This window comes from Micropterus salmoides, unplaced genomic scaffold (genome assembly GCF_014851395.1).
Source record: "Micropterus salmoides isolate LMB-PRFRI ecotype aquatic unplaced genomic scaffold, ASM1485139v1 Ms_hic_scaffold_14, whole genome shotgun sequence".
In the NCBI taxonomy this organism is placed as follows: Eukaryota; Metazoa; Chordata; class Actinopteri; order Centrarchiformes; family Centrarchidae; genus Micropterus; species Micropterus salmoides.
In genome coordinates this window covers 20055600-20074605 of record NW_024040485.1, presented here as the reverse complement: position 1 = coordinate 20074605, position 19006 = coordinate 20055600, and the positions used below count along the sequence as shown (strand labels likewise).

Sequence of the window (19006 nt, the reverse complement as noted above, 5' to 3'; positions counted from 1 at the left end):
AAAAGCTTTTGCTACCTCTTTGAACTGTGATGTTGGATTTTCCTGAATAAGCTGGCAGAAATGTAAGACATTTAACCCAATTTCAGGTAAAAATAAGTCAAGATAACAGGCATAAGATGTCTTCTACACTGCAGTCACACATGGGTAAAAAATGTGATGTTAAGAAGCTCTAAGGGAGCTGCTTTACTGAAGTCATTTTTAAAAGGGATGCACATGGTTTATTGAAAACCTTATTCTCCAAAGCCTTGAAAAAAAATACCCTGGCAACCCCAGAAGGCAAATGGTGTGCAAAGCTAAAAATGTTTATGAAAATTTTCATGTATGTGATGAACTGTTCCTCGTTGAGCTTGCATTTTTGGACCTCCCTCCCCCTTCCACTGTTGCAGAAAGTACATTAGCCTACTCTGCTATTTCATATACACTGGCAGCCCCAGCAGAACAGAAAAGATCCATTCTGACAGACTATGACAGGAGCACTGCCCTAGTTTGTCGCTTGAAGAGGCTCTGGAGTGTGTGTGTGTGTGTGCGTGTATGGGTTTGTCTGCGCGTGCTGGTCGAATGCTTACAGTGTTGAACCGTGACACACAGTCAGATCCAGACGCTTGTTTTTTTAATAAGCTTCTTCCACCAGTATGCCAACAAATCATCAAGGGCAAGGAGCACACACATACACGCACACACAACAACTAAAACAACGCATCCATACACATATGTGGCAAATACAAACCAGAGTCCTTGAGGATTCAGAAACAACTTGCTGTACAAACCACAGACACATACGCCTCCACACATGTGCCACACGCTCAAACTGTGACGCAACCCACCATTCATTTAAAGAACAGAATTAAACAGCCTGTGAGGAGTGAATAGAGTGAATGAGCATTGATAGATAAAGCTTTTTTTCCTTTAATAAGACACAGGACAGCTAATTCTTTCTCTAAATTCCCCTTCAAGTGTGTGTGTTTCTCTTGTTTGACCTTTTTTGTGCTCTGTTAGTTCTTATGACATTCCTCCTGATGGGACAAGTGCACACACACTTTCACACACATAGCTGTCACACAGTGGCTGGTCACAGGATGGTAAATTGGCCTAGAGTGAGCCACAGCAGTGGAGATGGTTAGGAAATCACAAGTCAGACAAACGTGTGCTTAGGTTGCTACTGTTGGTACACACACATATAACATGTATATACACACACCTACAATCATTGTCTTTCTGCCCTGCTGCCTCTATCAAATCAAACTTAAACTACTTTGCACTGATGAGGACACTATCAAGTAGTAAACAGAGAGCCAGAACAAGCATAACTAAAAAAACTGAAGCTAAAAAGGTTAAGTGGATGGCGGATGTAGCCTACTGTAGGAAAAGTCTTAAGGGAACTATGCTAGCAAAACACCAAAATCATAAGAGAAATGTTTGTAAGCTGGCCCTGTTTTCTATGGTTCAGTTTTTTCTGGGAATTCACTACAGGACTCATGGTTACATCTTATCCCATGAATTGAGAATAAGCTCACTGTCTAGAAGACACAAGTCTAGAAATCATCAAATGGTGTCAACAAAGGACAACAAGATTACCATCTGTGACTTGCAAGAAAGCATCTAGGAAGTACACACAATAAGAAAAAGTCTTTCAGTCATCACCTTCCACGGCTCATATGAGTGTATGTATGTCAGAACCTTTCAAAACTGTCCAAAATGGCTGGTAAGAAGTTATTAATATGAGCATTTTTTTATATCTCTATGGTTTACATTTTGCCAAGTTTAGACAACTCAAACTTTTTTTGGTAAGGGTCGGGAAAGATCTTTGTCATGGTTAAAAGAAACCAATGTTGACTGTTGGCAGGGAATGATATGGGCACAGCGATCTCAAGTTTCAACGTTGGATTCTTTGTACAACCAGCCATCCACCACTATAATATCCTGACTCAGCGTCCAAGTTCCCAAGTTATTTTGCTCTCATAATGCCTTCACAGGTCAGTAGAAAAATTGGAGCACTGGCCAATAAACGTTCGATATCTGCGGCTGACCCAAATGCTCGACTGTTTGTTTGTAAAGCTGGCTAATGCAGCCTTTCACAGCAGCGGCACGAGCCAATCCCGCAGAGCAAACAGGAAAACATAAAAAGAGAGAGAGCTAAGGAAACAACAAAATTCAATTTAGTCAAATTAAAGGTCAGGACAGGGTATGATTGGGGTGGGAAGTTGTGTGAGAAGGGGCAGTGAGATTAAAGAAGGAAAAGGAGAAGAGCTGGAGTGTGTGGATTAGAGCAGCGGCTGGAAAGTGGTCAAGGCCCAGTGATCAGTGATTTGACCAGCCGTTAAGGGCTTGTTCAGAGGGGGAAGGGGTCAGCAGACGTGGTGGGAGCCCACTTATACCCAAACTTCACCACAGACATGACATTTGACATAAATGAACTCTGCATCCGACAGAAATCATTGAAGCCTAAAAACTGAGACTTAGATGACGACATCGATCCCACTCTAATGCCAGTAATATAAAGCTGCAGCCAGGAGATGAAAAAAATAGAATAAAATAAAACAAATAAAAAACAACACATAAAACACAAAACCATATGACTAGTTAAATGCTTGTTTAAAATGATGTGTCTTATGGTGTTTTTTAGGGCTGTCCCCGACTAAGGATTTACATAGTCGAGTCAAATCGTCAAGTCCTGCCTATAGTCGACTGATAGTGGAATCGTGCGTTTTTGTGTGCGGCATTTGTGAGTGGGGGAGTTTCACAAGGTAGCTCCGCTTTAATCTTGAGAAGCTGCAGAGCTGCAGTCTCTATGCATTCAACTTACAATGTAAATTTCCAGCTATACTGAGGCTTTTTGAAGACCCTTCTCTCTCTATCTCTCTATCTCTCTCTCTCTCGCGCTGTCATTCACCTGTCTTGTGAGTTTTGCGTGCATGCCGTGCTGCCAACAACTACATGCACGTCGCGGTTTCTTGCGGGTCTATTTCAAGTAGCCGGCTAATATAAAAACGATAAAATTCTTTGTTTGGTTCATCAACTTTGATAAATTATCCAAAAGTCCCGAGAGGTGCGGACAACTTGGCACAACACCAGGGGCTCAGTCTCTTCAGCAAGTCGTCCTCTTCCGCCACCACACACACACACGCTACGCCTACACATGCCCATGACGACCCAAGATTAGGGTTACAATTTTGGATTTATTCACGCACTTTAAAAACATTTATTGGAAGTTTGATTCTTTTACATATTTTTTACAGCATTAAACATTGAAATGTATATTGTAATAGGCTGTATAATAAGTTATTGGGAGAAAACTGGTGATCCTCGTTTCACTGCGAAGCTTCGACTGTGAGATTGACAGTCGAATCTGGCTCCGCCCATCGAAGCATCGAATCTTCGACTATTGGGGGTCAACCCTAGTGTTTTCTGAAAGTTTCCACAGAGTCCAAGGCTCTCAAAGCTAAAGAAATAGAGTTCCAGAGCCGTGGAGCCACCACACAGAAAGCCTGATCACCTCTCACCCGCTGCATTCTGTACAACTTGCAGTTTGTCTATGGAGGATTTGTTTAAACAAGTGTACAGTACAGCCAGCCCAGCACCTTTAAAGCTCACTAACATGTTCTATTTTGTTAGTTTAACACGTACAAACACCTTACAGTAAAAATGCCTGTTTGTGGGTTTATAGGGGATTGTGTGCCAAGCTACTTCTTTGCTGGGCAAAGTGACTTCCTGGATGCCTTACAATAATTTGGAAACTCCATTAAGTCACTGCCATCATCCCCCTGTAAAACCACAAATAGTAATTTTTAGACTTAAGTTTTAGGAAAATTTCAACAAACGACATATAACCTGTTAGTGAGCTTTTAGAGATCTGCTAGATGGATGTTTTAACCCTTGGACAGAGCCTGCCAGCTGTTTCCCGTTTCCGGTCCTTCCAGTGCAAAGCTAAGCTAATCAGCTACTGGCTATAGCCTCATATTTAGTGTACAGACTTTAGAGTGCTATCAGTTTTCTATGTCAAACCATTAAACATGTGTATCCCTAACAGAAACCAAACTGAAACAAAACAGAAAAAAAAAAAATTGAATTGTTAGGGCTGAATAACAAAACTATATTTAGCAACCACTGACGACCATCAAGTACAACACAAAGGCCCTGTGGGTGCTATTATGGGTGCTCTGCTCAATAGACCACAAAGAAATGGGTGAGTTATTCAGTTTGTTTAGAGCCACGTCTCTTTCTGTGCTCTGCTTTTTATTTATTCATTTATGTTTTGTCTCACGGTCTCTCTTGTGGATTTGTCTTTTTGTCTCTGACCCCCCCCCCCCCCCCCCCCCCTCACCACCACCCCACCACACACACAAGCCCTCACAGTAGAATCATTCTCTGTCACTGAGCTGTATTTATAACCCTATCTATCAGTCAGCCTCGGGAATACATGACACTATTCTCTGGACCAAGACCACCAAACTGCCCCCAGCCATACATTATGATAGGATACATGTGTGTGTGTGTATGTGTGTGTGTGTGTGTACGCGCGCTTGTGTATGGGCTGTTTTAAGCAGATATAGGAGCTCCACCTTGTTACAGAAAACTTACAGTGGCTCGCAACTCCTGTTCAACTGTTACTGCTACTGGAGGTCAGAAGGAGAGAGAGAAGAGAAGAAGACAAAAGGGAAAACAAAAAGGAGGGAGAAAATGGAGGCCAGGAGGGAGGCTGATAGAAAATAGAGAAGGGCAGATTTGAAAGAAGGGGATTAGAGATAGTTTGGAGTGGTGGAGGTAGAAAAGAGAAACAGGAGGGTGCTCGCTCTTGCTGTCTCTCTTTGCTGCTCTTTGATGAGAGTGGAGATCTATATCCTCCTCTGTCCAAGGTCATGGTTGTTACATGGGAGTACAGCAATCTCTCGGACTCACACACACACACACACACACAGACACACACTTAATGAGGTATAGTTCTGCCGATAACTACAAGCAACCATTATAGATTAAAGCAATTAAACCAGAGGAGACCTTTGACCTAACATTATACCACAGTCAGGATCTTGTGTGAATCATAAGAAAGTGTGTGTGTGAGTGTGTGTGTGTGTGTGTGTGTGTGTGTGTGTGTGTAAGAAGGCGGCGTCCTCTACATATGCTTGCCTCTGCACTTACTGCTCGCCCTCATGTTCACCTTACAAAGCAATACAGCAACCCCAAAGCGCCCGAAGGCCTTCCAATGAAAAAGCTATAAGTGTACTGTAGTTCCAAGTCGACCAATTACACATTACAGTAAACCTCTAGACTCTAACATAAACCATAACTGAGTCATGTTCCCCCCGTGTTTTGTTGTTTTTCCTCTCCCTCTCTGCCCACTCTTGATTATTAATTCAATTACGTTTGAACACAGTTTTCAGGCAAAATTTGGAGTTCAACCATTCATTTACCTCTATTAGTTTACTCTAATACACATACACTGGCAGTGGAAAGAGGCGCGGGGCTCCAGTCATGCTTTTACAGTATGTTTTCTAGGATTGGAGATATATTTAGAGTCAGAAGGAAGACGCAAAATAGAAAGGAGCGACAGTCTGCTCCTTTCCCCACCAGGAATCTGCACAAGGGGGGAGCAACTGCAAATAAACAACAACAACAATAGAGGAGACACATGTCATTGCACCGTGGTAGAAGGGATCCAGAAGAGAGTAAAGAAGGGATGAGGACAGCAGGACAAAGGACCATGGGAGACCTGTGAGCATCCACCCTCCTGTTACATCAGTGTGCCCTCAGGGTTCAGGCAAAAGGCGTGTTGGACTCCCTCTGCTGGTGCACAAAAACTCTTCCACTCTTACCTCTTTCACTGTTGACAACAAAGACCTTCAGATGAAATACTCTTCATCACAGCAACGTATGAAGGAACCCATTTCTACTAAGTCTCATGTTCCCCAGTCTGCAGTTAGCAGCAGTTTTCAAGCAATTCTATCAATTCTCCAGAAGCACCGGGTTCCGCCAGTCCACCCTCACAACTGTGATTCTTGTAAATGCCAACAAGTTTGAAGCAGATCAATATCTCTGGTAGTAAACTAAGCTTGTTGACAGCTTAACACTATCAGCTCTATCAAAGGGACTGTGTTCTTAATTGAGCCTTGAGAGCCGTATCTCTCCTTTTATGACAGCCCCGCTTCTGCTACTAGACAGACTCAGAGGGAGGATTTCCTGGAATAACATGACTACTGAGATGCGTGGGTGGAGAATATGCACACTCAAAGACAACACAAGGTGCACACACACACATACACACACACACACACACACACACACACACACACACACACACACACACCACACACACACACACACACACACACACAGGCACAAAGAAGAGCAATCCTTCGCCTAAGCATGCAGTCACAGCAGGAAAACTGGCAGGCCAAAAGGTAAACGCAGAGCATAGAGTGGCTGACAAAAATGGCTTCATTGGATTACTGTCCCATCGGGGGCACGTGCACACACCATACACACACACACACAAGTCAGACAACTGGTACCAATTAGGCCAATAGTTTAGTAACACAGCAGGATAGAGGATCACCAGAGGATGAAGGACCAAGTGACACACACAGACTGCCTGGCAGATTATTTGAAAAGTAATGAAAACCCCTTCTAACCTGTCAGTCTCCTTCAAAATTTTCAAGTTGAACATGATCCACACAAACACACACACCACATGTATAAGGACTTACAGATGCTCCTGTCAGTTTATCTAAATCAACAGGAGTTTCTTTTGGCTTCCAGTTGGTTTCATCATTCATGCTCATTTCAGTGAATATTTCAACAGTGTGTGTCTCCTTCACATGCATTGTCTCCTGCTGTTAAAATACTCCTCCACTCTCTCTCTTTCTCTCTCCTTCACTCCCTATCTATCCTCAGGACCTTTGTTCGTGTGTAGGCTACTCCTCAGGGCTGTGACATACATTCAGCACAACTTACGTACAAGCAGCCTATACTGTTAAGTCAGCCAGAGACAGGAGATCCCATCAGACCTCGGTGGCCTGCCATTGGTGTGTGTGGTGTGTGTGACTGTTTGATCTACCCCACGTAAGCCTGAGAGTGAGTGAGAAATGATACAGAAGATGTCAATGAGAGGCAAATCATCCAGCTCATAACAGGGAGGGGGAGCTCTGTTGAGCTACAGAACAGGGCTGACTGGAGCTTTGGGGAATACTGAATGAAATGATTCACAGAATGACAATCAAGTCACAGCTGCATCATCTCCAGCTAGACTGTCTGACAGCCAGCCAGCGAAAAACAACAGCACAGACACTTCCATTTTACTTCAAACACTCTGCTTTGTTAACCAATGATGGTGAATATAACTTATATAACTTGTGCACACTTCTTTGTTCTTTTCTCCATTAAGTGCAAGTTCAGCTTCCCATTAAACAAGCCAGCTCCCATGTTTCAACCCAGCAAGCGTTCGGGAGTAGTTAGTAAGTAAATGCATTGGCTAATTTCAAGCCAAGCATCGATGTTAATACAATAACTGAGAGAGGCTCAGCAGCAGCGTGTGACAAATTTAATGTAATTGCTGCTCCTCATTTGCAGACTGAGGCAGTAGGCTATAGCCCACAGCAGAAAAAAACAAACATTTATCACTGTGTTATAATAAAGAATCTATAATTAAGAGGGATTTTTGACAGAGATGTCAATGTTGTTTTGGCATAACCAATATAAGTTAGGCTACTTTAATGCAAGAAATATATTCCCAAAGATTAATAAAATGCAAAGAAGCTTTTCCATATGTCAGAAAGTGAAATCAGGCTTCTCTATCTTCAGCATGACAGGGTCGCCTGTGTGTATATGTCATACAAATTTAATATCAATTTGCTCGGAAAAGAAAAACGTGACGAACAGTACCCCCCACCCTCCTCCGCTTTTCTTTATGCATGATTCATAACCGAGCAGAGCACTTAACGGGATTCTCCGCCGCTCCGCTCAGCTCCTTCCCCGTTAAGTGGAACCGCGGGACGGGGCTCCCCATCAGCCAGCACAGCGCACAACCAAGTCATCTACCTCACTCCACTTAAGGTTCACAACACCCACCACGGACACCCACCTTCATTCTCCGGGTAATTCCGTAAGGCTCGGCACGGCGACAACGCGTGAAAAAGGAGCAGAGAGAACAGGAGGAAAAGGGATGGATAGATCCACAGGACGCGTGGTGGTGCCATTTTCAGGCTGCGCTGCGCCCTCGCTGCATCCCTGTTGGCGGTGTCGAGTCGGTGAGCGCAGCCCTGCGATTGAGTAGAGAGAGAGAGAGAGAGAGAGAGAGAGCAGGGACGAGGGCAGGAGAGGAGGAGACGCTGGGAAGGAGGGTCCACCGCCAGCCAAGTCCTGTCAATCAGCCGCCTGACTGTGGTGTAGCCTTTGGAGACGCCTCACTCTAGGTTACACTGTAAAAAAGTATCCATCTGAACAATTGCTTTATCCTGAGTTTGAAAATATTTTTTTGTTTTTGAAAGATTGAAAGGGGATATATAAAGAGAGATAAAACTAACTTTCCCACTCATTTTAACAAGGACATGCTCAATCGTCAGTGCTTCAGGGACATAATTAGACTTGTAAACTTGTAATCTCATCCAAAGCAACCCTAAACTGAAATTCAGGCACAAATACAATGCTGCTTCAAACGTGATAATAGGCCATAAATGTCACAGCAAAACTAAATCTTCCCTGGGATCAGATGATTCTGAGCAGGCTCAGAACTGTCATTTCTTTTAAAAGAAGATACAGAAGCAAAACTTTTGGATTTATTGTTTTGCTCATCTGTTTTTCTAAAAAATGGTCAACTCATATGGGATTAAACTGACAGCTGTGTATCACTCCCCACTTTCAGGAGCAGTGAAAGGGATGCAATCCCTGAAAAGTAGAAGCATATTTAATCATGATTTTCACATAGTTATGGCCATAAGGGAAACAATCACCTATATCAACCAAAGTTAACTTTTTAAATTTTTTCTAATTTATTTCACATCCGGCAAAAAAAGTGTGTTTGCAAAGGACAATGCACATGCAGTTAACCGATTTTAGATGGATTTACCCAGAACCACATTCGTGGGTAGAGCAAAATGCAACAAAGCCAGCCATCTCATTACTGATCCAGAGTTGTTGGGATCTACAGAATTGTCTGGGTAGTACCAGAATAAACACTTCCATCTCACTGTAGAAAATTCTGTCAATTATTTTGATAAGCGACATGGGCACATTACTGGATTAGTGTCAGCTCAGGCTTGCCTCTCTCTGTCTTTGCCCGGTTGTTGATATGGCTCCTGCAGATGTTACTAGGACAATACTGACATGCACATCAGATTCCACCCAAACACTTTATGGAGATTTATTCTGCCTATATTGCATATATTTGACTACAGTTTGGACGTCAGGAATGTGTGTATGTGTGTGTGTGTTTGTGTGTGTGAATGTTGCTGTTGTTATGTCTCGAGCAGACTGTCTTTAAACATGAATAAATAACATGCGCAGCCTGTCATATGAAATGTGCGAGGAGGAGCCGAGTGTGTGCAAGGTCAAGCTTTCAATCTTCTTCTTCTTTAAGAGGGCTTATTGAGCTCATGTGGTGAGACCCCTGCCCCTGCCGGAAGAAGATGTCTTCAAGAGGGACATGTTACCTCTCTCGCTTAACACGAGTGTGCGTGTGTGTTTGTGTTCATATACAGAATATTACACTTCTCATCCGTCTGGTGTCAGCTTCTCCAACTGTTTTGACCAATTGCACCTGTAGGTTGAGGTCAACACAAAATATGACATTACTCTGGAAACCAGCACCAGTTCATGAAGGCATAGGATGCAAAAAAAATTTAATCTTCTGACAATTAATGAGGCACATCATTCATTTCTACCAATTAGTCCTTATTAAAAGTAGATGGTAGGGTAACTTTATGTAATTTAATTGAAACCTTAATGGAATAGTTCAATATTTTGAGAAATACGCTTATTCACTTTCTTGATGAGAATTAGATGAGAAGACTGATACAACTCTCAGGCCAGCCATTTGGAATTAAGGAGAGGGGAACATTTTCAAAATTGGACCCCTCATCCATACCGCTTCAGCACCACCACCACCCCTTAGCTCTGATACAAAGATGGGCAATTTCAAATAAGCTCTTGGCCATTAGCCTTGTAGCAACACAGACAGAGTCTTTAACAACCGTTTCCAAAGCCAGCGTGTTGTAGACCTGTCCAGGTCATGCTCTGTTTTGCATACATATACTCAAGAAGATTATAAAGCACAAAAGGTCATGTCAGTTATTTTGAAACCCAGAGAAAAACGTTCTGTCTATCTAACCTGCTTTGCGTGGGGATAGTCTGGTTCAGTTTCTGACAGAGGGTGATATCATAGAAACAGTGTGATTATTTTCTTACTGACCATAGGCCTCTGCTCCTTCCATTTTCTTGTTCTCACCGTACCATGTTAGGGCCTTGATCTGTACCCTTTCACCCTCCCAACCCTCTCACCCATTGCTGCTCAAGTGCAGTAATTATGAAGCTACCTCCAGCAGCCAGTTAGTTTAGCTTAGCATAAAGATTGAAAACAGAGAAAACAACTCAGGTTAACAAAATCCACCTACCCACCTGTAATGCTCAATAATTAACACGTTACATCTTGTACAAAAAGTTTAAAACTGATACACTGTGGTTTTACAGTGGGTTATGTGACTATTTCTTGGCTGGGCGAAGTCACTTCCTGGAGTCTCCACTGATTTTTTGTGTGAGGTTTAGAGTGGCTGGTATGCCTTTGTTAAGAGCAGGCAGTCATGAAACAAACAACAAAAATCATTGCAGACCCTCGACATCCCCTCCTCTCTGAATAGATAGATAGATAGATAGATAGATAGATAAAATGCTTTTATGTGAAGCAACTGTCTGTATCAAACTCTTCTCATGTTTTTGTGATGTCTTTTATGTGACGCAATGGACTGTAGCACTGTGCCCAAGACAAATTTCCCCTATGGGGACAATAAAGTTTACTCTACTCTCTAAGCTAAGCTATGAATCTTCTCATCCAACTTTCAGCAAGAGTGACTCCTCCTTTAATTCCAACATTTCAGTACTCAGTTTGGTGCGGTTTTGAATATGGATTGGGTGAAATTACAACCTATTTTCAAATCTAATTTTGGCATTTCTCTTGCTATGAATGCTCAGCTTACAGAATGGGATAAAGACATCCCATAGGTCACCTGATGCACTGGGATTTTTTCCCTGCTGGCAAATGTGATGTAACCACGCTGTGATTTATGGAAGGATCATGACCACAATTATATTTACCACGAGCAACCTTCTTCTATCACGCTTCTGTCCCAAATGAGGCTCCTGAAAGAGCTATAAAACTGTCAAACATACCCTGATTTATGCTGAAATTCTGTTTTACCCCGTCTTGGCAATGTGTGTAGCTATATAAGTCTGTGTTGGCTTTTGTGTTTTCCTTGTGTGTGTGAAGCAGCCACCTCCAGATTTGTTAAGGCTCCAATTATGATGATGATTTGTTCCCTGCAATGGCTTTACTTGGATGACCTAATTTCCTCATTGAGTGTGGGGAGAAAAAAAAATAATAGTCCTTTTTTTCTTCTCTGCTTTCTTTCTTCTTCTTCTCCTCCTTCTTCTTCTGCTGCCATGACGCTGCATTCATCCTCGCAGTGACAAAACATTGCTGTGATGCATTCCAGCAGTGACAGCATGACATGGCCTCTTAAACCCTTGTCACTCTGTCTACCACACTCACACACACGCATGCACCCAAACACACATCCTGCATGCCTCGTGGAAGAGTGATCTCGCCAGCGTAAAGCACCGCTTTTGCATAATAACATTTCAAGGCTGCACACACAAACCCATGTGGTGACAATCCACTGACAGCGCTGAGCGACAGTAGCCTACAACAAACATTTGAAATGTGTCATGTGTTTCCTTATGCCCTCATACACATAACTCTATCTGCATCTGCCTTTGTCGTTTTGCAAAAATCACTCTCTTGACTAAAGATTGCAGAATTTATTTCCACAAGGAAGTGCTGGTCTTTTCCTAGCCCTTTCATTCATTTTGAATAGAATTCTTCTTTCATTCGTTTTCCCTCCTCTTTCGACCCCTAAATTCTCACCCCTCACCCTGCTCGGCCTGGATGGGTCAACTATTCATTTTATCTGTCTTGGTCAGCTAACCAGCCACCCGCACTTGTCTCTCTCCCTCCCTTAAACACACGCACACACATTTCAGCAAGAGCTCCTGTCTACGAAAATAAAGGACTGTCACAAAGTAAAGATGAAACTTGGATAAGCGCAACAGGCAGCGCAGCTGGACTGTGTGCAAGTGTGTGTGTTGCATGCATGCGCCATTGACGGCGATCACTTGTTTGAGAAGGGGCAGAGGTGATGACAGGGTCGTCTGCCTTGCCAGGAACTCCCCCCGAAGCCACCACACTCTATATACACACACACCCTTAGCCCTATTCAAAGCCACTCACTCATGTGGTAATGTCTCTATTGTGACAGCCTGAACGCTTTATGGGCAACAGCTTGGTGCTGGCATTTGGGCAGAGGCATTAGTGTGCATATGAGCGTGTGTGTGCGTGTGCTTGTGTCTGGCTCATCCGCTGTGGAATCTGCTCATTTAGAGCTCCTCGAAGCAATGAGACTTGGATTCTCCTGTTCCAGACCAGTGACAAATGAGCAGAGAATTGCAGGACAGAGGATGGGAAGCAGAGCCAGTCTAAGGCACGAAGATTAAAGGACAAAAATGCACGCACACATATAAATATATATACACACACACACACACACACACACATCATTCCACTTCACTCCACTCTTACTTTCCTACTGCTACCGTCTTAGTTAAGCAGGCAGAGCGATTCGTCATGTCAGAGAGCCCTGGTGCTGCCATACAACAAAAGGTGAAAGGGAGTGTGGGAAAGGGCTGATGCACAAAGCCCTCTCTGCCCCCGTCTGTCTCCCTGTCTCGGTTTCATACGCAGGCCGGGAGCCTCTCCAGCATCCCCCACCCTGTAGTCTTCAAGGCATCTGCGAAAACACAACCAATCTCCCTACACCTGTACTTCCATATCCCTACCTTACTATTTTGTGGTGGCAGCAGAGCTTAGCTCGTGCCACTAACACCGCCAGGAGTGAGGTTGAGATTTCTACTGTGGCCACTAATCCTAAAAACGTTTGAGTTCATAGACAGTGTGCACAAAATATATGTCAACATCAGGTCTCTGGAGCCCCCCAAAAACACCCTTTAGCTCAGTCCAGACAGCCATTGAGCCATAGAGATAGAGGGAGGAAGAGACAGAGGGATGGATGGAGGGAAAAAGAGATAAAAACAGCTATTTAGGGAGGGCATTTTGCCAGTCTCTGCCAGCTTTGCCCACAAGAAGAGAGCATGAAAGAGAAGGAGGATCCCCTTGAGAGGGACACCAGCTATGCAGACAGAAAAAGAAAGAGCAAACAGACAGACAGACAGACAGATAGAACGACTGAGAGAAGAGGATATTCACACTGTTTCAAGTGTATTCTCATCTGGGCCTTATTTGTGTGCCAGATTTTCTCTGGTTGCTAGAGACCAAATAGTGGGGGTGCACACACACACACAGACAAACACACCCACACAAACACACACACACACATACACACAGACTAACTGCTGACTTGAAGGCAAAGTGAATGTCTGGCATATAGCTGAGCCCAGAGGAGGGATATTTACCGTAAGTCTGCAGGGGGGAAGAGCAGTCAGTATCTTACCGTCTTAATTGTGTCCTTCTCAAACAGTGGAATGATTTAACAATCAATGAAAACTGACCTTGCCTTCCAGTATCACATTCCTGCCTGAGCTAGCCCGTCAGGGGAGGTGAAGTGAGCAGCAATTTGAACAACATCTGGGAAGAAAAACAAGGTCATCAGCAAGACAATGATTAAATTGAATAAGAAAATATCTAACTTTTATGTTATTTACTTCAACCAATGTTGCATCATATCACAGGAGTTAAAAGAGAGAGGGATGGATGGATAAAAGGTGGGATGGAGTCATCATGACGAATTGGAGTTTGCCCAAACAGTGACAGTCTGTTGGCAGAGAGAGGACGGAGAGATGCCCAACTCACTGCTCAATCATTTCCTGCTTGCTTAGTGCCTTACATCGATAGGCTAGCTGAGATCAAGTAAAACATGAATAGGGATTTTGGCTTCACTGTCATACATATGGATCACACAGAACTGTTGTCATCAGGTCTCCAGTTTTATTAGGATTTGCAGTTGCTGATGCCTCAGTGACAGTTAATCCTTTGTCCGATAGTGTTTGAAAATATGCAGGACATGGAAAGAGGAGTGAGAGAACAGCTGAGGGAAAAATCTCTCCTTAAATGGTAATTATTTCTGTTAATAGCAACATTATAGATTTACAAACAATAGGCCTATTTCACAGATGACAGTCGGAAAAGTACAGGTTTAAATAATAAGATTACTGACTCACTGTCACACTGTCATGACTTACTGGGACACCTGAATAGAACAAAGCCATCGTTAAAGTTATTAGCAACACCTGCTATTGTGAAATTCATGCACTATGTAAATAACTCAAAAGGTAGTGTCCATGTAATGTATGCAGTGCTTTGCATTTTATGGGTGAGAAAATTACCATTGTACAACTTTACACCTGAGAGATGACTTATTGTTCATATGATCTCATTTTACTGACGACTGCTACTGGGTGTCTACTAGTGAATGAGTGAAAGAGGTAGCAGTTTTGAACACAGCTTAAGAAAGTTCATGCTCTATTGTTGATGTAATCAGTGCACAAGATCTATCCTATGTAGAATATATGTGAGATAATTCAAACCTGAACAATGTAGAATGATAATGGTTGGCTAAGAACTGCTTTCAAAATAAGTCATGTAGATATTGATATGAAAATAAAATACAAAGCACTTAGGGTTTAAACAGATGATTTCTTTTAAATTACATCTGTGTCCAACTGAATTTCAGTGAAAGTTCCACCTTTCTTTCGTTTTTTTATTTTATTTTTTAGATTCCACATTTTGATACTCTCGATTCTCTCTCGTAACAACTAACCACACACACAGTATATGGCCTGAGGGTACAAAGCACTGCTGTCTTTCAGTTATTAAAGCTGCATTAAGTCACTTTTGGCTGCTAGAGGGCAGAAAGTAGTAGAAAATAATTAAATTTACAGGTAGCAACAGGTAGCACAAAGGTAGCTGAATTTCCTGCTGTGATTCCTGCTTGATTAATTCAGTGAATTTCAGTGAAGTGCAGGTGTGCTGAAAGTCTGTCTTTTGGCAAATATATGTTTGAGTCTGGCAAACCAAAACAATGAGCTAAAGGTGGCTGAAAGCTGCACAAACCCTTTCACATCAATCAACATTTGATTCAAAGTTAAAATAGAAAATATTTCTTAACTGTAAAGGAGTGTTCCAAGGAAGTGTGGATTCGTCTTTTACCTTTCCTTCACAGACACAAACACAATTATGTACACAGAGCAGATACACATGTTGGTGTGATTTGTCACCATCTCTCTTGGCACGGACAGGCCTGGGCTAATGGACGGACACTCTTTGTGTGCTAAACAAATTAGCTCCATTACTAAGAGACAGACAGCAAGGGTGAGAGAGACAGATAGAGAGAGACAAGGTCCAAAGTAAGGGGCATAGAGCGAGATAAATGTAGTGAGGTAAACATAAAAAGAAAGAGGAGCAGGGAAGAGATTTATGCGCGGTATACAATGAATAAGAGGGAAGTCGCCTTATCAAACACAATTCTGTGTGAGCGTATATGTGTTAGAGGCTAGACATCTAAGCGCTCCGAGCCCTCGTGAGAGAAGGTAAATGTGCATTATCGTCCATCCATCACTCACTCATTACTCATTCACTTACTTACACTCAGACACACATACACACACACTGAGCACATACATGAATGCTGATATGCCCTAATACGTGCACTTAACACCAGACTGGATGCGAGCGAGACCCATTTATCTCAATGCAAGTGTGTGGAAACGGTGCTGAGTGCATCTGAGAATGTGTGTATGTGTGTAGGAGCGAATGTGATCTACCAGGTTTCAGGTCAAAGCAATCCTCTCACAAATGATTAGTTTGTAATCTGATTGACAGGCAGACTTCCTCCTCTGTCTTCTACTCATTTTTTCACTGTTTATCATCCATTTTCATTTTTATTACCCCTCCTTCCTGCTGTATACATTGCTCTGTTACTTTTACCCTCCTCTTGTCTGCTACTCCTTCCACACCTTTTTAACGTCATGTTTGTCCTCCCCTCCCTTTTGCTACTCTCCATCCTCCCTCCGTCCTGTCTCACCCTTGATGATATAAACACATCATTCTGTCTGCACAGTGATTGCATTACCTGTGGTAACGTCGCTCAGAACCACACCACCTCCGCCATCTGGAAGTGTATGTGTGTCTGTGTGTGTGTGTGCGTGTGTGTGTGTGCATAAACTCCTCTATACAAATATCTATGGTCACAGTGAATGGAAACAGAAGCACAAAGACTTTCCCTCAGTGGTGGTGGCACTGTAGTGGCCTTGAATGTTTTCTCTGAAATTACTACAGTCACATAGAGATGTGTAAAGTGGAAGGTTGATGCTTTTCAGTGCTGACAACCCAGTGAAATTGCAATCTTAAGCACAGTTTCACAGGGTTCCTATAAATTCTCACATGGAATCATCTCTGGCTTTTGAAATACCCACATACAACTAGGATTGGCACTCTTCAAACCTGAAAGATGCAGCTTATTCCAAAATATATTTTTTTGAAAAACATTACATTTCAAGGTGTGTAAAAATAATCCATCCAGGAGTATCATGGTGGCAATGTCTCCGGCTGAGTACATTTGTTGAATATCATCCTATCCTTCTCTCTTTTTCTGTAAGCTCTCTACTTTTGTATAGACCTTTCTAAAGACTGAAAATGCTCAAATAAATCCATCTATTGGGCATAACAGGCAGGGTACAGGGGACCATTCTATCACAGAGAAAGCATATTCACAACCACCAATTTTGAGTCGCCATGTTACCAAACCAAGGTGTGTTGCAGCTATGCTATTCTATGGCTAGTATAATTAAGCTCCAAAAACTCTGGATTCTACATTCCCCACAATGCAAACAATCACAGTATTTTGTTAGACCCCAAACCCTGCCTTGCCCTCATCTCAAATTTTGGAGTTCTCTTTTTTTCCCCTTAATCATAAATAGACTTTCCTCAGCAACACAGAATCAATCAGATAGAGGTTGATCAATCTGATTGTCACATTGTTACAGTACGAGAGTTGGGAGCGAACCTGCAATAATGCACACACTCCAGAGGATGAAAAAGGAAAACACTACCGGACTTTCCTTCGACATTATCATAGTGATTTAATGATATGTTTTAGGTCTCATTTAAACTTTTAGCAGCTGCTAGGGATCTATACTACCATGTCACTCAACAATCAATATCACTGACACACACACTCTCTCACACACACATACACACACCCTGGGAGGAATCTCTCTTATCGGGAAACATCAGATCAAGCAGATACACTTGAATGGCTATTGAGGCCAGATTGACTCACAGCGAGGGGACTCGGGATCAATGTTTTTGCTTGCAAGCCAAACTCGTCCTGTTGTGTGTGTGTGTGTGTGTCCAGGGAGCATTTGCCTGCCCAACCAGCTGTCTGCTTGGTCACGGCATATTAATATTAAGATGGTGGCGGTGAGGATCAGAGGACAGAGCGGCAGCCCCAGGACAGGCCGAGTGCATCCATGGACTCGCCTGACAAGAGAGGCCCCTGGTTGAGCTCCCCCACTGGGCTTGAGAGACAAAGACAAGTGCCTATGTTTCCAAACACGGGCCCCTCTCACCACCCAGAGGTCAGGAACTTAGAATAATCTAGCTCAAGCAGGAGGGACCATGCTTTCTCATGCACACACACAAACACACACAGATTTAGGCATCAAGGCTTTGATATGACCTGCTTAACCCAACAGAGGAACGAATGACGGGGTGTCACAGAGGGAAGAGAGGGCTGTAGGAAGAAAGTTTCAAAGGGTGGGGGGTCTATGTGGGCTCTAAGACAAAAAAGTGGTGGTTGTGGGGATAAAAAGGGCAATCATGGAACATGTCCTTAACAGACAGAGAGCTAGTACATGCCCACTGCAGAAACAAGACGCAAAAGGGTGAGATATGGACTGAATGGACTTGATCAAAGCAGACAAATGAAGAGAGAGATGAAGAGAGAGGGAGACCTTGCTGCATTGAGTCATGAATGAGCTTGGTGGTCTAAAAGGGATGCATGCTCTTTGATCCTCCTCTAATAACATTTCTCAAGCACAGCCTCATCTCATCTGAAATGCCAAAACCAAAGGGAGACAAATGACTGACAACCAGACACAAAAATCAATGAGTGAATTCATCACTTGCCCGTGAAAAGACACATGTCAGGTTTTTGAACACTTCTTCCAGGTACAATATTAAACAAGTAGCCCATACTTAACCATTGTAGTGTCTGGAATGAAAGTATAAATTATTCAAGGCAAGCTGACACTTTATCTCTTTAGCCTCACAACTTACCATATTGCCATGAAGAGCAGACTAATGTCAGCTATAGCCTAGGGGTCGCAGTAGTTGTATTTTTGCCACACTAGACTTCTGAGCTAAATTTGGATGACTCTCTCAAGGCTGTCAAGCTCCCGCTCCCCGTTCACACACTGAAGGGGAAGTACGCCATCTAGTGTACGAGTATGAAGGTTCACAAGGGACAGTGGGGCAGATTGTTTGTTGTGTGCCCCAAACATTCAGTGGTAAAAAAGGTTCACTAAAATTAAAAAGATTACCATTGTGGACATTTTAAGTTCCATTCAGATTCAGTAGCAGCTGTATAAAGTCTCTGTTGATGACAATCCAAAATGTACTGTGTATCATTTACTTTCTCATCCTTAGGAGGGGAAAGAATTTGAAAATTGGAGC

The 19006-nt window shown here is 42.9% G+C and overlaps 1 protein-coding gene across 1 annotated transcript in view; it reads right to left on the bottom strand.

Annotated features, from left to right (window-relative positions):
- Nucleotides 1-8245, bottom strand: part of epha4b (eph receptor A4b) — a 90728-nt gene extending 82483 nt beyond the window's left edge. The window contains 1 exon segment of the mRNA XM_038718213.1: nt 8075-8245. Coding sequence (XP_038574141.1) covers nt 8075-8189 — 115 coding nt within the window. The 5' untranslated portion in view covers nt 8190-8245.
- Nucleotides 8246-19006: the final 10761 nt, after the last annotated feature.